The sequence below is a fragment of the Saccopteryx leptura genome, chromosome 2 (genome assembly GCF_036850995.1).
Source record: "Saccopteryx leptura isolate mSacLep1 chromosome 2, mSacLep1_pri_phased_curated, whole genome shotgun sequence".
In the NCBI taxonomy this organism is placed as follows: Eukaryota; Metazoa; Chordata; class Mammalia; order Chiroptera; family Emballonuridae; genus Saccopteryx; species Saccopteryx leptura.
In genome coordinates, this window is record NC_089504.1 from 354,231,136 (window position 1) to 354,256,761 (window position 25,626).

Sequence of the window (25,626 nt, forward strand, 5' to 3'; positions counted from 1 at the left end):
TTTTGAACTGGCGACCTCAGCATTTCCAGGTCGACACTTTATCCACTGCGCCACCACAGGTCAGGCCAAAGACCACGTTCTAAGAACTGTTTTCCTTGCGCTCCCCCTCCCCCTGTTTTTTTATCCCTATGTATGCTTCTATGTCCTCTTCCTTTTTTTTCATATCATCTATATCACCTATCTCAGTTTGTAATCATAAACTGGTATCTGTGATTGTTTTATGAATTCTGCCTGAAACACAAGACTGTATGTTTCTTTCGTGCAAGGAACCCTACCTGATCTTACTCACAATGAAATTCTTAGACCTCAACGTGATGCCTGACATGCTGATTGCTCAGCTCATATTTATGAATGAGTAAGTGATGCCTTAGTCTGTCACCTCTCTGAGGTTTATTGATCTGCCTGTTTACCACTTCACTGCCACCGTCTGGGCTCAACACCAAGGTACGTCCTCCCTGAACCTTTGTGTCAGATTCTGGATAACACTTTGAAGTTGTTAAATGTTTCTAGTTAGTTTCTTTGTTTTTCTGCTAATAAAGTAAGGAAATCAGGCAGAAATCCAATGCTTTTCTTCAAGCCTGATGATACATTATTTTCTCTCTCGGTGAAATCAAGATGGGTCTGACAGTCAAGGTCATACTATAATTGGCAGCATTTTTTTCTCATAGCGATACTTACAATAATGGCATATCTTACAAAATCTATGTCATCTCAGATTTAATAAAATTCAAGACTTTTTTGGAGGGATGTCAGACCCCATAGATACAGAGATATATCACAGAAATATAGGTAATGATGGTTAGTCATTGTTCCCAAGGGATTGAAGCAGGGCATTTTTGACTCTCAGAGGAAGTCTGCTTGCAGAACACGCGGGGCATGTCACGGGAACCGGGGGCAAGGCCTTTCAGAGAGCTAGGACCAAGGCCTCTGATTGGCCAGGGGTAGAGAAAGCCATCCCATTGGTGGAGCTACGGGCGCAGCAGTCAGGAGGGTTCACTTGGCAGCGTCACTCTCTCCTCCTTTGCCATTATTATTTCTGTTAAGGTCACCCCAGTTTCCTCTGTATCCTGGACGTTGTTCATGGCTTGTGGACTTGTGTTGTACCCGTCACTATGCTGGGGGAGACAAGCATGGGAAGGACACGGGTCCGGCCCGCTGGGAGAACCCGTGCTGCTAGTTTGCGGGTTGCTGAATTAATACTCTCTAATGGGAGGAAAAAGTATAGAAGGGCAGTAAAAAATAAGGACAGTACAACGTCAGCTGCAATAATGTAGGTGAGGAAAAGAGCTTTGCAGCAAAGAGAAAGGACCAGTGAAGTAAATCTAGGGAGATGGGGGAAATTGACAGTGCAGATAATGTTTGATTGTGGCTGTGAAGCTTTAGTGAGAGTTCATCAGATAGAGGAGTGGCAGGGTGGGTGGTGTCGTTCTAGACAGAAATTAGTATGTGTAAAAGCATTAGGGCTCGAAGAACATCTTCTGAAAATAGAATGAAGACATTACATGCTGGGAAGGAGAGGTGGATGATGAGGCTAGGAAAACGTCGGTTGCAGCTAGTTGTTTATTTTGCTGGGTTTGGGAAGTTAAGGAGTTTCAACTTTTCTGCCAGTGGTTAGTCATCTCGGGTTCCTCATTGAGGAGGAACAGGACTAAGTTTGCTGTTGTTGTGAAAATTGCCCGTTTGCAACTCTGGTTCGACCCACAGTGTGCTAGGATTTTATATATATTATTTAATTATGACATCAAATTTGTGTGATAGCTCTTTATCCCCACTTTAAAGCTAAGAAAATGGAGTCTCGTGAAGGTTAAACAACTCCCTTAGATTCACAGCAATAACTGGGGATGAGAGGAAGATGCGTCCAGTTGACAGTGTGTGACAGTCTGAGGAAGGATCCGAAGCCGTGCAAGAGCATCCTTAGCACGTAGGAATAATGAGTGAGTTGAATCCGAGTCCGGCAGTATAAATGGTTTCTGCTAAGGTAACGTGTCATCTCGAAGACTCTAATAGTCTTTACCATCTGAAATGAACAGAGTTGGTAGTTTCTGGTAAAGGTGCGTAAGAGGTCAGGAATACATTATTGTTTCGACATCTTTGTAAATGTCAGCGTGAAAGACTTCAGGCTCCAAGGCCGGGCACGTGGAAGCGCCGGGTGCCCCCCTGCTGTGTGCTGTGTGGCTGCCCTGTCACCACTGAATCAGAACCCAGACAGCGTGGAAGAGACCTTGACTTTCGCACCTTCGCATACACATTAATCCAGCCGGGGCAGAACTCACTGGTTCTGAATGCCAGACATTTGCAGAAATAGCTTTGTTTTAGTTGGCAGGTTCTGACTTTTAAACAGGTTCAGAAATTCACATATCAGCTAAGATTTTATTCTAGGAAGCAAAAGGAGAAAGATAAAAAAACCACTGCTGTGAATACTTTTTAGAAAGAAAAAATATATAAACACCAGAAGCCATGATCGGAAGGCATTGTTCTTCCTCTCTTCTCTGACTCTCGTCCTGCTGCAAAATGCTACCTCACTGCATCCATCGGCATGTTTTAATGCACGTTGCACCGCCGTTGTGAGAGTGCGTTCCAGTGTGCTGTTATACTCTACAGCCTGAGGAGGCGGTAGGGGTCGTAGGTCATCCTAAACCCCCTGGCCTACTTCTATTTTTTGTAGCGTTTTTCTCTGCAGCCCTGACAACCAGCTGTGATCTCTATAAGCTACTTAGATGCAGGCGCTGCCTCCGACACTTTAGAATTCAGTTCTATGTTCTTTGTGGAAGAGATAGTACACCTCCCTATCCTTTACTCCTCCCCCTTCATCGTTTCTGAACATCTAGCTAGCACATCATAGAACTCATATTTGATTCATGTCTACCTGGTTGCCAAACTGTGGACTGTTTCCACTTCTGTCCACTGCCTCTCAATTCCTGCCCAAGTGGAAGACAGTTGAGTAGCCATCTGACTGTAGTCATTCTTGTAGAATTCCCTCTTTTCAAGAAAGTTCAATAAAGAGGAACTGTTAATACCAAGAATGTTTAGATTAACGCAAAGTAGCCTAATACTATCTACCACCTCATTTCTAAAAGGACTATTTTTTCCTTGTCAGTGACCTTTAAATAAAATTATTTGTTCCAATGAAGCAGGGATTTCTTCATTTTCCCTCTCTTCCCCCCTAACTTGTTACCGGGTTTGGGATTCAAGTCAATAGGAATGTAGTCAATAAATTCCCGTTACAATCTATCTTATTAAACTGATTCTGATGAGGACTTTTTTTTTTTTGCCAATTCCAAATGGTCTATAGCTGGATTTAACCATGACATTTATTTACCTGTATTAGTTAATTAATTTATTTTAAAATTAGATGAAAAATTCTCTACTTGACCCTTCCTTTCAATATCAGATTTGGAATATAGAACCAAAATATACTTTAGCTAGTTAGGCACATTGTTGGGCAAATGACATGTTTTCTTTTTATTTGGGAGGGGGGGGATGGAGAATTTATTTTTTTTTTAAATAATGTAGCCTGACCTGTGGTGGCGCAGTGGATAAAGCGTCGACCTGGAAATGCTGAGGTCGCCGGTTCGAAACCCTGGGCTTGCCTGGTCAAGGCACATATGGGAGTTGATGCTTCCAGCTCCTCCCCCCCCTTCTATCTCTCTGTCTCTCCTCTCTCTCTCTCTCTCTGTCTCTCCCTCTCCTCTCTAAAAAATGAAAAAAAAATAATGTAATATTTGGCACACACAAAAGGAAATTGGAGCTATATCTATATAACTTATGAAGCACAAGAATAAATTGACCACCTATGATTCCAATTAGTGTTCACCCTCTGATGTAGAAGTGGAAAGTTGAAGCAGTATGGAGCCTTCCTGCATGCCTCCCCTGCTCACACTCTCCACCCTCCCTCCCAGAAATAAGCACTCTAGAATTGTGTTTATTCTTCCCTAATTTTTCTTAGCCTGATTTATTTGCTGCGGCCAAAAGGTGGTTCTTCTTGGTTGTTCCATTTCACTCTAACCTAGAGTGAATGAATGACTGTCCTCAAACTAAAACTAAGCATATTAAATTACTTATGTCTATAGGTGTCTAAGTATAGTCTGGGTATACTTGACTTAAATGTGTATGTTAATCAAACTCTGTAATAAGATTTGGGCTGAGGCAGTACAAAACTGTGTTTACAAAATCTTACAAAATCAGCTCTTTTGTGTTTCTGTTCGTGTAGAATCCATATGGTAAATACTTTCTCCATATTGCTTGTCTTTCCCAACATTACTATTGTGTTTTACTGCTCGTACATTAATCAGGTGGACAGAGGAAAACATCACCTGTGAATATAGCAATTGTGTGTTATGATCTCTGACTTTGCTGGTTATAGTTATTTTATATTTTATATATTTATAAAATCTTTTATATATTTATAAAATCCCTAAATATTTTATATATTTATAAAATCCATATTAGTTTTCTAATTTTATATATTATTAAATTAAATTGCCTTTTTTTGGTTTAATTTTTTATCATGTTTTTAATTCCGAAGGGTCATAGAGTAATTATGTGTTTAACGTATACAGGATTTGAGATAATGTTTCGACGCTATTTTTTTTTTAAGTGAGAGGAGGGGAGATACAGAGACAGACTCTACATGCACCCCAACTGGGATTTACCCAGCAACCCGTCTAGGGGGATGCTCTGCCCATCTGAGACCATGCTTGCAACTGAGCTATTTTTACTGCCTGAAGAAGAGGTTTCACTGAGCCATCCTCAGCATCCAGGGCCGATGTGCTTGAATCATTCAAGCCATGGCTGTGAGAGGAGGAGAGAGAGCGGGGGGGGGGGGGGAGGAGGGAGGGAAGGCGGAGAAGCAGATGGTCACTTCTCCTGTGTGCCCTGACCGGGAATTGAACCTGGGGCATCCACATGCCAGATTGACACACACTATACCGTTCAACCAACTGGCCGGGGCCACCAGAAAATTTTTTTATAAATATTTTATATTTATTTAACTATTTCCCTGAGTGCTCAGTATTCAGTGTAAGAAGTAACACTAAGTATTTTTCTAAAGAACAAAAATAACTTGCTATTTTTGCCTTGAAATAACCATAAATCACCATTATTATATATATATTATATATACTTTAGTTCAGATCAAAGATTAGTTATCTATGGGATATATCTTAGATGAGACTTTAAAATAAAATATTCCTTAGATTTGTGGAATTTACTTAAATGCTATCAGGGTAAAAACGTAGCCTTTTAACCATATAAGCTTCTTCCTTAGTAATTTAAATAATGTTTTCAGTCTTTGCACAAATGATAAATTCAGAAGTATCTTAGGAACTAAAAATGAAGAGAGCTCATTCTTCTTTCCCCGTCTGAATTGAGAGAAAAGACAGATGGAGACGGAGAAACTTGCCTCACAACCACATTAAATCTTGTAGCTCATATGTTCTGTCCTGTTCAGTTAGACTGGTCTAGGCAGAGCGTGGACTTCACCAAGACAGTGCCAGACAGCCAGTTAGAAGTGGTCATTATTGGTAGGATATGACTAAAGCTATTTGCACCACCAATTAGGCCTGAGTCACAGGAGAGATGGAGGACCCAGTAAATAGGATGCTTGATCATGATCTAAAATATGGGTAGTATCAATATAATTAAGATTGTTGGTTGAATTTTTTAAAATTCGTACTGTGGAATAAATCCCAGTGGTTTGGTGGGATGAAATCAGGTGCAGGAATGCTCAGAGATAAAGTGAATACGTCTTATATTCTGAAGCGTTCGTTCTAGGATTATTTGCTCTACTTTATTACAGAGTCATAGTTGTATCTGTTTCATAGCACCGAGTGTTTAAAGCAGGTTTCTTCTCCTTGTGTACCAGGTTATGTTTCCAAATATTCAGGATTCCTTAGTGTGCAAGTTTACTCAAGGTATACATGAACTGTTCCTTCGCATTCACGTAGATTAGCAAACCAGGCTCCAATCAAAAAGTTTTTGTTATTGAGATTCTTTTTTTTGTTTGTTTTTAAGGTAAGAGGAGGGGAGGAAGTAAGGCAGACTTCCACATGTGCCCCGACTGGGATCAACCTGGCAACCCCATCTTGGGCCGATGCTTAAGTACCGAGCTAATTTTAGCACTTGAGGCTGCTGTGAGTGTACCAGCCAAGCTATCCTCAGTGCCCACGGCCACTTTCAAAACAGTCAAGCCTCTGGCTGCAGGAGGGGAAGAGGGAAAGAAGAGGGAGAGAGAAGAAGGGAGAAGCAGATGGTCACTTTTTCTGTGTGCCCTGACTAGGAATTGAACCTGGGACATGCATACGTGAGGCCAACCTCTATCCACTGAGTGACAGGCCAGGGCCATATTGAGGTTATTTGTCTAAAATTTTATTTATACTCTTTTTTTTAAGGCTTTATTCACTAAAATATTACTTTAATTTTATTTATTAATTTTTTACAAACCACCCTCATTGGTTTCTTTATGAACGTTACTCTTTTCATTAGGATGGACGTTTGAAGCCAGGAGATCAACTTGTCTCAGTAAACAAGGAATCTATGATTGGTGTATCATTTGAAGAGGCAAAAAGCATCATTACCAGAGCCAAGCTGAGGTAACTCTTCTATGCGTCGCATAAAATGAATTATTTCACATGTCTCCTTAAAATAGTAACTTAAGATGTCTTAAGTATCTTAGACCGTAAAAGAAATATTTTGAAATAGCATGTGAAACATGATTTTAGAATTCAGTTGTACTGTATCCATAATATAGTTATAAAGTGATTTCTTTCTCATGCCAGGTCAGAATCTGCTTGGGAGATAGCATTCATACGACAAAAATCTGACGGCAGTCATCCGGAAAGTCCGCCCCGCGCATCCCTTTTACAAACGGCAGTGGAGCGTGGACCCCAAGCCTCGACGTTTAGTCTCCTTTCTGCTCCCCCTGAAATACTAATTCCAAAGACCTCATCCACTCCCAAAGCTGCAGATGCTGCCTCACCTTCTTTTAAGGTAAATCAAGGAATCCTAAATTTCTGTTTATTTATGCAGTCCGTAAATCCCCTCTATGTTTTTTATAAAGTATTTGTTATAGATATAAGAGAATTATAATTTTGGAAATACAGTTTGTTAGCAACCTGGTATTTCCTTGAAAGATCTTTTAAGATTTTTATGCTGTGCTGCCAATAAATATAATATTTTCAAGTCAGTGTGTTTTCTGTCCAGCAAACCATGATCAGGAATGGCATCACAAAGATACACCTAGAAATCTCCCAAAGCTATGTTAGTGCCCTGGCCGGACAGCCCAATCTGTTAGAGCATTGTCCCTAGCGCAGAGGTTGCAGGTTCGATCCCCGGTCAGGGCTCATACAGACACAGATCAGTGTTCCTGTCTCTCTCTCTCTGCCTCTCCCTTCCTCTCTTGCTAAAATCAATCAATAGGAATTTTAAAGAACACTAAGGTAAGGATGTCATATTTATTTTAAGACAGTCTTTGATAGGGTTCAATTCATTGTGGTTTGTTTTCTGCTCGATCGAAGACAGGGGGTGTTTCTTCCTGGTCCTGAGCCTCTTTCCCACGTGGTGAGGCTCATCTTAACCCTCCAGGGGTGGGTGGACATTGTTCCTCACGTGTGTGTGCTACAAGCTCATTCACCCTCGGAGACGCCAGCGGAAGGGGGAGCTTCCACATCCAAATCAGTACAATTAATAACCAGTTGCTACAGTACCCTAATAAATCAGTTACAAATATAGTGTATGTTCTTTAAAATTTTGTTAGCTATCAAGTAAAATGGGAAGCTCAAGAAGGCCTTCAGTCAGTGAAATATCATTTGTTAGAGGTACATACTAATCATAGAGGGTATAAGATTTCCTGTCAGCCCCCTCATACTTTTTCATCAGGGGTTATAATTAACGTTTTCAAAGACCAGGTACATGACCTTATGTTTTATTGTCCTCGGATGGGAGAGCTGAAAGCAGTTGTTACCTTTAATTCTGAATTGCTTTGTTTGAAGATGAATATACCAAATTTTTAGAGGTCTTTATATTTTTTGGACTATTGCTTTAATCGCTTGAACTATTCTTTTTATGTTAACATGAGTCTGGTCTTTGACCTACTTTAGAAAATGACATTTCATGTTCCTCGTTTTCTTTCATAGTTAAAAACTGGATGCAAGAAAACAGAACAGACTCCAATTACATCTTTCGACCACAGCCCTACGGATACGTGTAACACAGGTAAATGCGCATTTAATTCCGCTTTCCTGTTATTTTTCCAATTACCCTCTCTCAGTGAGGAGTACATAATGTGACTTAATAGACTTTAAAGAAGGATGCATTAAGTCTTTTTTCCTTCAGTGAATAAAAGAGCAAAATGAATGCATTGTGCAGTGGTCCCTGTTAGATTATGACTTTTATTGGAAATTTTCCTGAACAAAGGGTTGAAATTTTCAAAGATGCATTATCATAACAGTGTCTATGAAGCTGTAATAATCAACGAACTGTTGAAACCAAGTAATGAAAACTCTTTTATAAATCAAGATTAGGTTGCCTTGCCCTTTCAGTGAAATGCTAGTGAGGTATATTAAATGTACCTTTCAGAGAATTAATGGAAGAAAGCATAGCTTAGGAAATATTTTATTTGGGGGGAGAAGAGAGTATATAGATATAAATTAGAATGTTAGTATTGTGAATTCAATGTTACTGTAGTTAATGATCATGAAATGATTTACTGACTGTTTAAAATAATAAAAGATTGTATAAGTTACCTATAAGAAAAAAGATGTTTTATCAGGTTGTAAAGTGAACATTGGCTCAGATATGAAGAAAAAATTCCTCCTCGTAAATTATCTCCAAAAGTTAAACGCGACAGTCATAAAACCTATACAGGGCAGAGCCAAAGAATGTTTATAGCTGTTCATGTGGAAAATAGTACAATAATTAATAAATCATAGTAATACAAGAGTAAATTCTGTTTTGCATACTCACAACTATAAACCTACTTTTGCCTTACCCTGTACTTATAGAAAAGAAAAATTACTTACATATGTCTGAATTATAGTGCAGAGTGTAACCTATTTCAATTTTTAATAACATTATTTAGATTAGAATTACAAAATAAGGAAGAGTTAGTATAAATTACATAGTGACCTAGTCCAGTGGTCCCCAACCCCCGGGCCGCAGACCGGTACCGGTCCATGGGCCATTTGGTACTGGTCTGCAGAGAAATAATAAATAACTTACATTATTTCTGTTTTATTTATATTTAAGTCTGAATGATGTTTTATTTTTTAAAAATGACCAGATTCCCTCTGTTACATTCGTCTAAGACTCACTCTTGACGCTTGTCTCGGTCACGTGATACATTTATCCGTCCCACCCTAAAGGCCAGTCCGTGAAAATATTTTCTGACATTAAACTGGTCCATGGCCCAGAAAAGGTTGGGGACCACTGATCTAGTCTGTTCGGTGACTCTAACAAAATACCACTGACTGGGCAGCTTATAAACAATATTATTTCTCCCACTTCTGGAGACTGAAAGTGCAGGGTCCTGGGGCCAGCATGGTCCAGGTGGGGGGGGCCTTTATCCGGCTGCAGGCTCTTCATTATGTTCTCAGGTGGTAGAGGGGGCTAAGGAACACTGTGCAGTCTTTTTTTTTTTTTTTTACAGAGACAGAGAAAGAGTCAAAGAGAGGGATAGACAGGGACAGACAGACAGGAACAGAGAAAGATGAAAAGCATCAATCATCAGTTTTTTGTTGCGACACCTTAGTTGTTCATTGATTGCTTTCTCATATGTGCCTTGACCGTGAGCCTTCAGCAGACGGAGTAACCCCTTGCTCAAGCCAGTGACCTTGGGTCCAGGCTGGTGAGCTTTGCTCAAACCAGATGAGCCCGCGCTCAAGCTGGCAACCTCGGGGTCTCAAACCTAGGTCCTCCGTGTCCCAGTCCAACGCTCTATCCACTGTGCCACCGCCTGGTCAGGCAGTGGGGTCTCTTTTATAAGAGCAGGAATCCCATTCATGAGGGCTCCTTCTCATGACCTTAGCCCCTCCCACAGGCCCCGCCTCCTAGCACCATCACCTTGGTGGTTAGTATTTCAATGTGAATTTTACAAGGGCGCAAACATCCAGACCATTGCACATAGCTACCATCTTCTCAGGAATTTGTAGTAGATTTCACACTCATTTCCTCTGATTTGGAGCAGTGCTTACAAGTACTGCTATAGCGGTCTTAGCCATACATAATATGCCTTTTTACTGAGTGAGATTTGTTGATGCTTAAAAATTGTATCAGTTTATTTCTATTACATAATTAATTTCCATTTTCTTGATATTATTATTTTTTTGTTTTAAACTGTGACCCCATATAAGAAAAAAAAAAGATAAAGGAAGCAAACGATAGTGAGGAAACATTTATGTAACATGTCTTTAATTTTGAAAGTAATGAAACTGCCCAATGCCTCTTTGAGCCTTTGCTTATTTATTGAACATTTACTGAGTATGTTATAATCGCAGAAGGCATTGTTCAGTAGGAATTCTGAAAGAATGATGATATTCTCTGTGAGATAGTTAATAAGATGCTATGAAAGAAAACACGAGGTTAAAAAATCTCCATTATTCAGTTAGAAAAAGAAGTGTGTGTGTGTGTGTGTGTGTGTGTGTGTGTGTGTGTTTGTGTATGTGGTTATTTTATTGAGTAACTACTATGTGCAGTGTTCTGTGCTAACTAGAGCAGGGCGGGTGGCTTAGTACCGTAAGGAGCACTCAGTACGCTCCTGTGTGAACAGGGTGGTCTGAGGAAAGAAAGTGGACGTGCCTGACTGGTGTAGGGAAGCACAGTGGTCAGTCACCAGGATCTGAATGGAAACTTGTGTTACTGGACCTTAAATGCCAGGTTCCTGAGTGTTGTCATAGAGAAGAGCACTGAACTGCATACAAGATGAGGCAGACCGCCTGACCAGGCGGTGGCACAGTGGATAGAGCATCGGACTGGGATGCGGAGGACCCAGGTTCAAGACCCCAAGGTTGCCAGCTTGAACACAGGCTCATCTGGTTTGAGCAAAAGCTCACCAGCTTGGACCCAAGGTTCGTGGCTTGAGCAAGAGGTCACTCGGTCTGCTGAAGGCCCGCGGTCAAGCACATATGAGAAAGCAATCAGTGAACTAAGGTGTCGCAACGAAAAATTAATGATTGATGCTTCTCATCTCTCTCTGTTCTTGTCTGACTGTCCTTGTCTATCCCTCCCTCTGACTCTCTCTCTGTCTCTGTAAAAAAAAAAAAAAAAAAGATGAAGCAGACAGGTTATCAAAACAGAGCTTGTGCACGGGGGGGTCGACCAATAAAGAGAAGTTGAGCTCTCGAGGGATTCCTGTGGATGGCTTACGCAGGGCTCGTGGGTGGGTGGGAAGCTTGGGAATGAGGATGAGGTCAACTCTGCCACCATCGTCATTGTCATCATTGGTGGCGCTTGATCCCGGGGTAGTCACAGGGTATTTTCCATTTCAGTGGACCACACAAAGGGCCTGTAAAATAACAATAGCACAAATATTCTGGTTGCCATTTCATTGACAGAACAACTATGTTGCAGATCATGATGTTAAGAAGGATATTGTCAGCGTACATCCTTTCCTTTAAGGATACGGTTATTGAAAGCAGGGACTTACAGTCAGGCCTCTATGATGGAGTTCTTTCATCAAGGTGGAGTCCAGTGTCACCCTCCCCTGTCTCACTTCGAGGTTCAGATCTCTGCTCCCGGCTTACTAGTTGTGTAACATTGAAGCAGTTGCCTCGTGGGATTGTTATAGTATCAGACAAGATGATGTGTGTCGTTCCCATTGTAATTGGTGCATAGTGCAAGGGCAGCAACTGTTGCTGTTATTGTTATTATTATTAATATTACAAAATCTGAAGATTAGAATGTAGCTCAGATATTCCAGGGCATGCATGTTCTTAGAGCAGAAGTAGAAGCTTTTTCATCCTTTAATTCAGGGGTCTCAAACTCACAGCCCGCGGGCCGCATGCAGTCCGCCGAACAATTTTGTGCAGCCCGCAGACTAATCCACGGGCTTACTTAATTTTATCCAAAATATTTTGAACTTCGTGGATTAGTCTGCGGGCCGCACAAAATTGTTCGGCGGACCGCATGCGGCCCGCGGGCCGTGAGTTTGAGACCTCTGCTTTAATTCATTTTTACATCTTGCCCCCGACCCTAAAACTGGTACACAGTTGTGGATTTGCCACACTATGCGAAATTTCTTGGCAGAAGTCGCATAAAATTCAGATCTCGAGGGAGGTGGTAAACCTCAATTGATAGATGAAGGTAGGAGCTCATCTTAAAAGAGGGAAGCACCAGGAGCAAAAGCGAAGAACTGAGGGTGAGCTCGAAGCCAGGTGACCCAGGGAGGCAGGTCTGAATGGAGCAAAGGGGTCCTGGAGTAATGGAACACTTTTTGTGAGTTTCCATCAGCGACTGTCAGAAACAATGCTAGGCTTGTAATAGAACAGTAATTGAATGAACAATGTAGATGAGTGAGTGAGCTGTATGTAAAGCATATTACAATACAATTAAACTGGAACATTTTCTCTGATAGAAATAGCATTGACTTAGTCCCATTTTCTTACTTACACATAAATATAGTTGGCCAGTTTCTGGGGCGAAAACCAAAGTCAACTCTAAATTATCTCTAGGTAACTTATATACATTATGATGTATCTGTTATTAGTACTTAATTATAGATTGTTCCCAAATTAGATTCTTAACCATGACATCTAGCTTCTTTTAGCCAGCTGACATTTATTCAAAAAGCATAAATGAGTTTTAATGTTAACCTGAACAAAAATAAACTTAATGAGACAAGTCTACCCCAGTTCCCATCTGAAAATCATTCCAAAGTATAAAACTGCTGGTTAAGACTTCTAAAATCCACATAATACTTGAATATGTTTTTTAAAGTATTCTACTGTATAAATTTCTTATTTCAGAACCCAGGGTCATTTACTATTGCCATCAGCTGAGTAAAACATGAGCTCGTACGTGAGCTTAAAATTAAGCATGCTCAAGACGCTACTAAGGAAATCAGTCAAGAATCACCGAGTAAAGAAACACAATCGTTCCTTTGACTTGAGAATAATGGGAGCCTTCCTCTTCCTGCACTGAGGCATTTGTAATTGGAGCAAAGCAGGAACAGGGGGAAATGGCCAGGAAGAGTTCAGAGTATTAACCAAATAGGATTCATTCCACCATTATAAAACATTCCCTCTTTTTGGCTCCTAAAAAGAGACATAGGAAGAGAAGACCCAAGAGAATAATAAGCCACACTTTGAGAAATCTCACTCCCTTCGAGAAGAGCAATAAACAGAGTTTGAGGCTGGAATGGAGAGATGCCACCGGCAAATGAGGAGGCTGCCTCTGGGGGCTTCTCGGGGCACGGGGCTCCGAGTCACCGAAGCACGCTGGCTGTACGTGCAGGTCCTCCCAAGGCTTCGGCCCAACAGTAAAGGTTTAAGGGAAGGTTGGCTGAGAGAAAGTGAGATTTCGTTAAGCCATGATGCATACTAGTAAACGGAGGGTTAGTATAATTTTACGTTAAATCCCCTATCTAAATACAATGTCTCTGTATCAAGATCCAGAGTAGTTTTCTGAGTTTGATTTTACCTTTACAATTCCTGTAAGTTGGTCTGGTTTTTTCTCGTTGGGTTACAGGTGAGAAAACTGACAGCGAAGGATAATGACGCATTTAAGAACACTGGCTCGGGGAGTCACAGGAGACCAGAGCCCTGATGTGGTCACCTGCTAGCTATGTGATCTCTGGCTAGATTCTTAGTGTATTGCTTGGCTTAAAAGTAAGCATAAAGAAGAGCTAATCTTGAGTTATTTCCACTGTCACACAGCAACGTTTTAAGCTCAGATGTAGGAAAACACAAGTGACAATGTCTGCCTCGGTGTGTGTGCATGGTGTGCGTGTCCCTGAGCCTCCCCCTCTCTCCCTGAGCTCTCTCGTTCTCCGCCCCTCGCCAGGTGCGCACTTGAACTCCAACAGAGTCATGCACGCCCAGGGTTTGTCTTGGTCTGAGACCGTAAGTAGGATAGCTTGAGTCCACCCAGTGTTAGTGTGCCTTGATTGTAGATAAGTCAATGACACTGAACGTCATTGTCAAGCCTCACAAGCCCCAGCTTTAAAAACGAAAACTGGAGTTTGACTTACCTGCTGTTTGGTCTTTCACGCCACGCCCCTCCACCTTCTTGTTTACACCGTACTTTAGGTTCGGTGGAGAATTTCTCTTAATGTTAGAGAACCAAAGAGAACTGCATCGGGCAAGGGTCTCCCCACCTGTTTCCCAGTAAAGCCAAACACTGAACATCGAGGTTTGCAAGGGAGAGATTAAAGCTGTTTTATTGGCAGGGCGCCAAGCAAGGAGAATGGGAAGCTGGTTCTGCCATTAGATTAAAAGAAAAAGGAAAAAGTACGTATGGTATATTTTATCCCATGGCCAACAATCAAACGTCACACTAACAAAGGGAACTTTGTTGCTTTTATCAAAATCATAAAAATTATTTTATACTAAAACTGTCTTTCTCAGCATTTGGTTCCATTTGAAGCTAAAAGTCCGTAGCCATTTTTTTATGATCTTGACACACATAAGTTCTATTCCAGACTTTACATAGAATGTTAACGATGTGTTAAAGGTTTAGAGGAAGACTGTTTATTTTCCTATGCGCTTCTTATGTTCTTAAGAGAATGCAAATCATTTTGTACTTAGAGACAGATGCTCTGAGAAATTAAAAAAAAATTAAAACACTGCATAAAGATGTGACATTTTAAAAAGTTTTTTCTCTTCCTCTTGTTTCTATGCAGAACTAGTCAAATATCATTTAAAAGTGTATTTAGAATAGTGACAATTTAGATGTAAGGATTGACATGAATTAGAGGACTTTGTTTTCTAAACTTTGGCATATTAAAACAAATAATGTGCCTCAAGTCCTAGCCCCAGGTGTCACCTGCTGTCTTATTCATTCAACAAGGACAATGAATTAATCTAAATGATCAGGGTAGATCGAGAAGGCACTAAATAATGGCATATAAATTCCACTCATGAAAAGTCCACTTATGCTACTTGAAACATAACCCTAAAACAAAAAATAGAATTTTTAGTTCAAGAAGTTGCAAGTCTATTATAGTTTATGTGTAAACTTGAAACAATTTGCATTTGTGAGTTTTCCTATCATACTTCCAGAACTCACATAACAAAACCACTTTTGCCAGCCAAAGAAATATCATGATCTTTTTTGAATTTCTCAGACAATATTACTTGCTTTGAAAGGAAAAAAAAAAAAAGTTTTTCATCTTACAATTAGTAAGGCATTGTGATGACAAGGTAGTGGCGGTAGGATGTTTGTTTGTCTTTTAAATTAATATTTTTCCATTGGACTTAATGAATAATTGGCCACTCTTTTTATATCATCTATTTTAAGGGCTTAAGTAAAGCTGGTTTGTATGATACATTTTAGATTTAACGAAAAAACCATGAAAACTAAAGTGAAAACTGCCAACTGATTAGCCAGAATTATTTTTGAACAGCAGGAGCTCAGAACACATCCTGTCAAATGAAAATTTCTATTCCAATTAAATTTCCAATTAATGTGCACCCTGTTGTCTCTTAGACACTGCCCCTGCCCGGACTGATGATTGTGGACTACAAGGAAGGAAGGTTTCCCTGGATTTCTCCGTTCGCCTTAAGGCAGAGAAACTGGAAATGGTAAATAGCTTGCAATTTCCATTTTTCTTCCATAAAACAACAGCAAGGAAGGAGCCTCCTTCTTGGAGAGGAGAAACGACTAGAACCATTCCTTTCTGGAAGAGTTATTTATTTGCAATTAAATGAATGGCAGTTTGGATTTAAATTCATTCATTCCGGTTTGAGTTGGGCAGTTCATGTTGTCCATGTTTGTATTTCTAGTACAAAAGCAAAATAAAACCTTTTGTCACTCAGTTGACATTCAGATGAATCTGTTCCCTTCTGTGTATAAATAAGACAAAGGTGGTGTTTTACAATGGAGACCCCAACGAAGTGTGGAATAAATTATGACAAAGTGTAGTAGACTTCATATGTAATAGCAGTAAATGCAGGTAATACTCCATTTGTTCAATTTTTTAAAAAGTGAAGGGAAACCAAATCCTAAAGAACAAGGTAGCCAGAGGCTCACTAGCTGTTAAGATGGTAAGAATAGACTAAAGCACAAAGAAATCATCCCGGGAGAGTAAACCACCGCAGGTGTCTCTACGGAAAAGAAACTTAAGGTGATGAAAAGGAAAAATTAAAAGTAGAAAACCATTTTAAGACTGGTTCTTGTCAGGTTACTTGGGAGCTGATAGCAAAAATGGGCTATGTCTTTTATTTTTTAATGTAAAAAAGGGTATTGTGTTCAAAGTCCCCAGCCTCTACTTTCCTGTTGTATTTTGCGGATGATAATGTTTTGCATTTTAGAAGAGTATGAGAATGCATAGCTAGAATGAATACACAGTGCGTTTATTCCCACATTTGTACCTGTGTGTGGTCCTTTCGCAGCGCCCTTTGCATTGCCAATCTGAATCGTGCCCATTGTTCACATTCTGACTCAGTTCCATCTCCCTTGTCCAGACTTTGCTAACTATTATAGTTAGGGCAGTATTGCCTTATTTTTTACCTCTGTATGTCACTTTGTAGTTCCCTATTATCTTTTCTGTATCTTGTTTTGTCAATGAGATAAAGCCTCTTCATAACAGTGCTCTGAATTCCAGCCACTGTTTGAATACCCGGTCTGTGCTCAGTGAAACTTTCTGATTGATTAGACACTTGAGATGTCCTTTTGATATTTCCAAAATCCTGAGTATCTCTTGCTAACTTGTACCCTCTTTATTTCTGATTAAAATGTACTAGTTAAGGGCAAAGTTTGCAATCAGTTAATATTAACATTTTTTAAAAATAAAATGTTTGAGGCTTAAAAATATATCTATCAATAGCTAAAAATGAATAGTTATTGTTTTTTAAATGATATTGGTTTAATATACATTTCTGGACACTAAAGATGAACTGCTAACCATTTGTCTGGATAAATAGAAACTTACCCAGCTAAGGGCCACCTAGCAACCTTTATTCCTTTACTTCCAATTTTTTAGTGCATGATATATCTACTGCTCACAAAAACTAGGGGATATTTCAAAATGAATATGAAACGATAGAAAAAAGCATTTGATTTTTTTTTTTTTTTATTAAACAAGAACATCAGTAAAGCAAATGACAAGTCAAAGAAAGTTGTTCAATTATGCAAATAAGATGCAAAACCAACTTTACTTCATTGGTGAGAATGCACTAAACAAAAGGCTGAAAGTACTGGAGTATCTGCACGTCCCTGACCCCCACATTTTTGTGGGCAATATATATTTTTAAATCTCTAATTTTCTTAAAGATATAAAAAGCTTCTAAATCAAATCTAAATTATTTGATTGCTGAATCAGAAGTCTAGTTTGGGTTTTCCTTTTAGCCGAAGGAAATTGATTGTTTTTGTAGAAAAATAAAACAGCAATTTTACAGCAAAACATGCCCACATTCTATTCAACGTCCCGGCTTTTATTCAGAATATTTTTAGTGACTATATTTAGTAGAGCATTCCTTGTTTTCAGAGTTTGAAACTGTATTTCTCTTAATAAAATTTTTTTCTAAAATCCAAATTAGTGTCTCACTACCCAGTTATTTCCTTAAGTTGCTCTCCTTTTCTGGATAGTTAGCTATTAAGATAATAACATCTGGGTCCTTCTGTTTTAGTTGCTACTTTATAGACAAGTTAAACTTTCTCATCCATTCCATTTTTAACTTATTTTCTATTCAGTAATACATAAAGATGTGGTCAAGTATTTAAAATGTAAAAAAATTAACATGTAATAAAATTATATCTTTATTTTTTTATCTTCTATAAAATATTGCATGTAATATCTAGAATATAAGTGATGTAAAAAATTTCACAGGAAAAGGTTTTGACTGATTATGTAGTTATTAATTAATTGCCCTGCTCAGTCCAATTTTTAAGAAAGGCCTGGGGAGTTAGGATTTGATGAAGGACAGTGCCTGTCAGGACGTAGGTATGAATGCCATTTCTTTCTGAACTCCTCCTTGTTGTTCTTGTGTAAGTAGACAATCTTATATCAGATACTCCTGGAAAGTGATTTCTAACACTGAACTAGTTACTTTTCAATTCATTGTCTGAAAAAATGATTGCCTCTTTCTGTGAATAGTCTGAAAATGATTTTTATATACAGATATTTTAAAAATAACTTCACTATAATTATTTAGGGATCTGCTTTTCAAAGTATTTTTATAAATACTATGTGTCTCATTTGATTTTAACATTGAATTTATAAGTAGGTGTGGTAAACATAGCAAATAGAGATACTATTTATTAATTGGTTTGAAAGCACCCATACACTATCTATATTTTTGTTCCTGGGAAAGATGCTTTGGGATACAGATGCCATTTCGCTGGTATTTACTTTACCTCTTGCCATTTCTGTAACATTTGAAGAAAGCTGTAGTGAGCAGAGCATACCCAATGTCTGATTATAGTAATGAGATATTCTTTGTTATTAGATTGGGAAGAATGTGACTAATATTGTACAAAAGGGGCATTTTTTTTTTTTTTTTTAAAGTTTGCCGTTGGGTTTTCGTTTGGCTGGTTGTAAAAGGGGCATTTTTTAAATTCATCTTTCAGACACCAGTAAAAGTTAAGGACAGTTCTTATCCAATTAATACATTTGCATTTTTAAGGCTAAAAGATTAAATTATTATTATTATTATTATTATTATTATTATTTTATTCAGTGAGAAGTGGGGAGGCAGAGATAGACTCTTGCATGCACCCTGACCAGCATCCACCGGCAAGCCTCTACCTGGCAATGCTCTGCCTTCTGGGCTGCGGCTCTGTTGCTTGGCAACCAAGCTATTCTAGTGCTCATGGCAAGGCCGTGGAGCCATCCTCAGCACCCAGGGCCAATGTTGCTCAGACCACTGGAGCCATGGCTGTGGGAGAACAAGAGATAGAAGAAAGGGGAGGGGTGGAGAAGCAGATGGTCACTTCTCATGAGTTCCCTGACTGGGAATTGAACCTGGACTTACACACCCAGGCCGACTCTCTACCTCTGAGCCAACTGGCCAGGGCCTCAATAAATTATTAAACCTACTCTTTCATCAGAAATAAATTACTTCCAATTTAAATTCATGAGCTTGTCTCACTGACATGCTATATTGGAGTAGAATAAATTTTACATTCAAAAAAACTTTGACCTATTATAAAGTTTAGTTCTAAATCAATTTACACTTACACTGAATTTCATTTTGCAACTTTATTATTGCTTAATATCATATAATAAGAATCACCATATATTGAGTAACATCTGTGATTGGTGCTTTATTTGCATTACTTTTATAAAAATTAGTTTTGTAAAAGAAAAAATAAAATAAAAATAAAATTAGTTTTGTATCTTTCCATGAAAATATCAATTATGCACAAAAACAATGATAGTATACCTGTACAATTTAAAGAATAACAAACACATGGAACCTCCACCCAGCTAAGAATGACAGTTCTTCTCCTTATCCTGTACCTTCCCTCGCCCCAAGAGGATAATAACAGCATTCTATACTTTGAGTTTACCATTTACATGCTTTTAAAAGTTAATTACTAAAATATTGTGAAGTCAAAGAGTTTGTTTACATCTAGCTTTACTTGAGATGTTGCCAAGTTTTCATTTCTGTGTCTCCAGCTCCTAGAAAAGTGGTTGGCTCATCGCCTATGCTCAGAAAATGATTCTTGGATTGGCACATGGTTTTCTGACGTGGTTTCTGTCCACTTCCATTCCCTCTTTTGTTATGTAAGAGTTCCCATTGCTCCATGTATGTTATATACATTTAGTCTAATGATAAAGCGGTTAGATTTATTTTATCATCTTGTTTTAAAAGTATTCTCTGTTACTCTTTTTATCCCTCTATTTTATTCATTGGTTTGATTCTGTTGGATTATTTGGTTATTTGGCATTTTATTTTTCTTTTCCAACTTGTTTAGAAATTATACCCTTCTCTTGCTATTGTTTTAGTGATTCCCTTATATTTTTGACATTCATATTTAACTGAATCAATATAAAAGTTACTCAGAACCTTTACCCTTCTTTCAAATATTCAAGGCACTTATAATGCGTTAGCTCTGATTAGCCCCTTCCCAGCTTTGATGCCTGCTCTTCCCCAGAATTTAGTGTTAGGGGACATTTTTCTTCGAGTTCTCTTTGTTTGCAGCCATCTGCTGTTTCACTCATACTCACTGAGTTTCTAATTTGTTATTATCTACTTAGTGTTTATATAATAATATCTTGTTCCTAACTTTTATTTATTTATTTATTTATGATTTATTTTTTGGTGACACAGAGAGAGAGAGGGACAAATAAGGACAAATAAGCAGGAAGGGAGAGAGACGAGAAGTATCAATTCTTTGTTGCAGCATCTTGGTTGTTCATTGATTGCTTTCTCATATGTGCCTTGACCAGGGAGCTACAGCAGAGTGAGGGACCCCTTACTCAAGCCAACAACCTTGGGCTTCAAGCCATTGACCTTGGGCTCAAGCCAGCAACCATGGGGTCATGTCTGTGATCCTACACTCAAGCCAGCAATCCCCCACTCAAGCCGACAACCTCGGTGTTTCGAACCTGTATCCTCTGTGTTCTAGTCTGGTGCTCTGTCCACTGCGCCACAGCCTGGTCAGGCCTAACCTTTATTCTTGATTCATCTTTCGTAACTCCAAAATGCAATGTGTCTGTTTATGTGTGTATATCTACCTATATCTCTATCTATCTATCTATCTATCTATCTATCCACACACACACACACACACACACACACACACACACACACACTGAATTATTATTGGGCCAGCTAATGAGTGATGTTCTGATACATGCTACAACATAGAGCTAAATGAAAGAAACCAGACACAAAAAGCCACAAATGGTATGATTCTCCTTGTATGAAATGTCCAGTATGGGCAAATCCATACATACAGAAATAGATTAGTTGTTGCCTGGGGCTGGGGGGACAGGGAAATAGGAAGTGCTGCTAATGGGTATGGGGTTTCCTTTCGGAGGTGATAAAATTTTCTAGAGTTAGTGGTGACTGATGTACAACTTTGGGAATATTCTACAAGCCACTTAACGGTACACTAACAGGGTGAATTTTGTGAGATGTGAGTTATGTAGCGATAAATCTGCTATTAATAACACAGTCACTGATTGATATGTATAAGATAGCACCATTTATATTCTACAAACATCAAACCTTAAAATATTTTAAAAACTATTCATAATATATATTTATAAAAATATGAAGTAATGGTGTAAAAAGATGTCTGGGAATTGTCCATAAGAAGCTCCATAATGGCCCTGGCCGGTTGGCTCAGCGGTAGAGCATCAGCCTGGCGTGCGGGGGACCTGGGTTCGATTCCCGGTCAGGGCACATAGGAGAAGCGCCCATTTGCTTCTCCACCCCCCCCCCTCCTTCCTCTCTGTCTCTCTCTTCCCCTCCCGCAGCCGAGGCTCCATTGGAGCAAGGATGGCCCGGGCGCTGGGGATGGCTCCTTGGCCTCTGCCCCAGGCGCTAGAGTGGCTCTGGTTGCAGCAGAGTGACGCCCCGGAGGGGCAGAGCATCGCCCCCTGGTGGGCAGAGCGTCGCCCCTGGTGGGTGTGCCGGGTGGATCCCGGTCGGGCGCATGTGGGAGTCTGACTGTCTCTCCCCGTTTCCAGCTTCAGAAAAAAAAGAAGCTCCATAATAAGAAGAGAATATTAAAAACCATAGGAAGAGAATACTAAAAAGTGAGAAGTTACGCCAAAAATTAGGAGAAAACATTTGTAATGCACATATCCTATAAAATGCTAAGTATGTAAAGAACTTTACAAATCAATCAGGAAAAGACCCACCAATTCTACTCCTAGGTGTTTACCCTACAGGAATTTTTACCCACGTGCTGTAGTAGATATGTACAGATATGTGAAGCCTTGCATAGTATGAACATTCGTGAACGTTCTCACTCAGAGGGTTAACAAAAAACTCACTACTCAAACGGTTAATTGCAGGATTGCTGGGAAGCAGAAAACCCCATTGCCCATCTATCTACAGGAGGATGAATAAATTATGGCATGTTGATCTAATTAAATATTATATTTGTCAGTAAAATTGAATGCATTAATATTATAATAGCATATAACCACATGGATGAATGCAGGAGAAAAGCAAGTTTCAGACGACAATCTAGAGCATTTTTATGAAGCTAAAAACCATCAGAATAAAATACCATGTTAGGGGTAAATGTATGTGACAAACCATTTTAAAATATAGTATGGAAATTTTTGTATTGGCAGTTTTATAATTTTTAAATGGATTCATGGATGTTTTATTTTATTGTCCTGCTTTAACATGTACGTGTTTGTTACATATAATCTATGTTTTTAGTATACATTAAATATTATATAATAAAATGTTTGGGAACACTAATCTCAATGTATGATTGTTATCTCTGGGGAGAAGTTCAGAAGGACCTTTAAAACTGATATAAACGGCCCTGGATGGTTTGCTCAGTGGATAGAGCACTGGCCCAGCATGCAGATGTCCTGGGTTTGATCCCTGGTTAGGGCTTCTCTTCCCCTCCTTATCCCCCTTCTCTTTCCCCTTCCGTCCCACAGCTAGTGCCTCAATTGATTCTAGCGCTGGCCCAGGGCACTGAGGTTTAGCTCAGTTGATTTGAGCATCAGTCCCAGATGGGAGTTGCTGGGTAGATTTCATCGGGGCTTATGTGGGTGTCTGTCTCTGTGTCTGCCCTCCTCTCACTTAAAAAAAGAAAAAAAAAAGAAAAAAGGAAACTGATATAAATATACTTAAATGCTAAGCTTTAATATACAATTAAAACAATTTTAAAAAACGTGAAAGATCTAAAATCTACAGAGCAGAAAGCTGTGTTATATTGATAGTTTTTAAAACCATAGAACACTCTATATACTAGTGTAATTTAATTTTTGCAAATAATACATCATTTATATATATTTTTATCTATAGTTGCTATTATCATAGAAAAAGCTCAGAAAAATTGTATCATAAGCTGTTAATAGTTAATACTGTTTGTCGAATGGAGTTGTCGTTTCCAAGGACAGTGATGTGGAATTTTGCCTCAGGGGACATTCGCAATGTCTGAAGATATTTTTGGTTTTCACAATTGGGAGAATGCCACCAAATTAGGAATCCCTAACAAAAATTACTTCTTAAAACACTGTGTATGAAAATTTAAAACATATTGCTAAGTAATTTCTGAGTCAAAAATATTGCTAATCAACATGCAAAAGAACTTTATTCTCACTTGTAATTAGGAGAATTCAAATTAACAAACAACATACTATTTCATATACAACATACTGACAATAATTACAGTGTGAAAATATAAACTGTTAAGAGTGTAGAAAAATGGCAATGTTTATATACTATTGGTGTGCATAAATGGTTTGGTACAACCAGTTTAGAGAGTTATTTTACAATACCTTATAAAGTTGACTATAAACCGTATGACTCTACATTTCCTCTTTTAGGGATATACTGTAGAGATGTCTGTACACAAAGACATATATAATGTCTTATAATGAAAACCAAATTGGAGTAATTATAAAAGACGATCAATCAAGGAATGGCTAATAAATCGCAATCTATTTATACAGTTGGGATACCATTTCAAGCCAAAATAATTGAGCTCGTTTTGCAAACTGTTGAGAAACTGTGAAATCATAATATGGAAGAAAAAAAATAAAAATAATCTGTAAGAGTATCCTTTAGTACTTAACTATGCATGTAAAATTTTAATTACACAAGAGTGCATATTATTAGGGGATTCGTGTATTAATGGCATCAAATTATGGACAGGAAGGACGTATCAACCTTAGGATCGTGGTTCCTGTTGAGGAACAATGGAGAAAGCTTTCAACTAAGTTATTAATCCCTCTGTCTTAAAAATAAATATAAATTTCAAACAGACATTAATGAGCATTTGATGTTAGTAAGTACATGGGTGTTCTTTGTATTATTATTTTTATTTTTTGGAAAATGTGGAACATTTTTGTGACTGAAAGAAAAGAACACCAAAGAATTAAGGATCATTACTCCATCTTATTCAAGGAAGGGTGGGCCTAGAATGGCAGACTAAGCTCTAGACTAACTTTTGAAGGAATTGTTCCTGATGTTCTTCCTTCCTCCTGTCCTCTTCTCTCACTGTGTCCCACCATCTACACACTAACCAGTTTGTTTTGGACATAGTGTATGTATCTTACATACTTTCATTAAATTACGTATTGTAATAATTATATTCATTTACATGTTATCTTCACTCTACAGACCATAGTAGTGACTATATCTTATTTGGGCATCCCTGTGCCTGACGGATAGTAAGCACTAAATAAATATTTAATAAATGAAATGATGAATGACTGAACAAAGGTAGAAGAAATTTATAAAGGATAATTATCAATATTAAACTTTACCTATGTTTTAGCTTTGATATGATTGACACAGAATATGTCCTTGCCAGAATTCAATAACAGAACATCCAGTCTATATATATATATATATATATATATATATATATATAGAGAGAGAGAGAGAGAGAGAGAGAGAGAGAGAACATAAAATAGCAATGGTCTCCATTAGAAATTTATTTTGCTCACACCAAAATAAGCCTGTAAGAAGTTAATCTGAGACTGTCACGGAGGTTCTACAGCGCTGGGCTCCCACATCCGACTGTCTCTCTGCTCCAAAATCTTTATCAAGGTCACCCATGAACCATGACCCAAGTGCCTACTTGAAATCTAGCAACCAACCTTCCTTCTTTCTTTCCTTCCTTTCTTCTTTCCTTCCTCCCTCCTTCCCTCCCTCCCTCCCTTCCTTCCTTTTTTCCTTCCTGTTCCCTTCCTTCCTTCCTTCCTTCCTTCCTTCCTTCCTTCCTTCCTTCCTTCCTTCCTTCCTTCCTTCCTTCCTTCCTTCCTTCCTTCCTTCCTTCCTTCCTTTTTGTTTTACTTAAGCCCAAAGAGAGATGGAAAAGGGGACAGGAAGTGCCCACCCCTACTTTTGAAAGAATTCCCAGAAGTTCCTTACAGGACTTCGCCTTATATCTCCTTGGCCTACGCATGACCACATGGCCTCATCAGCCTGCAAAACGGGTTGGGGACTATCTTTTAGTTGGATGACAGTGTTTCTAGCTAAATATTGTGGTTCTATTACTAAAGAGCAGGGACAGAGTGGACATTGGAATACAACTTACAGTCTGAATTTTTAATCAGTTATGGTTGCTAAAAGCAGAAGATAGAAGCTTTTCAGAGAAAGCTTTCCAGTTTACTATTTAGGTAAGCCTCCTCATAAGCAAGTCAAAAATCAGAATACTCTGTATTTAATTCAGTTTTCATCAACTTTATTTTTTATCTCAAGTGAAAAATACCCATTCTTTACAGCACTATTTATAGAAAATAATGTTACAGATTGAATAAGATTTGCTTGCCATTTTTCTTCTGCCGTTTCACAGATTTTAAACTAGTAAAGAGTTTGAGCCTGA

General features: G+C 38.7%; 1 protein-coding gene across 4 annotated transcripts in view; it reads left to right on the forward strand.

The window, feature by feature from the left end:
• Nucleotides 1–25,626, forward strand: part of STXBP4 (syntaxin binding protein 4) — a 175,778-nt gene that overhangs the window by 19,998 nt on the left and 130,154 nt on the right. For all 4 annotated transcript variants that reach the window (XM_066364617.1, XM_066364616.1, XM_066364620.1 and 1 more), the window contains 4 exons: nucleotides 6,484–6,590; nucleotides 6,777–6,987; nucleotides 8,133–8,211; nucleotides 15,637–15,731. In XM_066364617.1, the coding sequence (XP_066220714.1) occupies nucleotides 6,484–6,590; nucleotides 6,777–6,987; nucleotides 8,133–8,211; nucleotides 15,637–15,731 (492 nt within the window). The remainder of the gene's footprint in view (nucleotides 1–6,483; nucleotides 6,591–6,776; nucleotides 6,988–8,132; nucleotides 8,212–15,636; nucleotides 15,732–25,626) is intronic.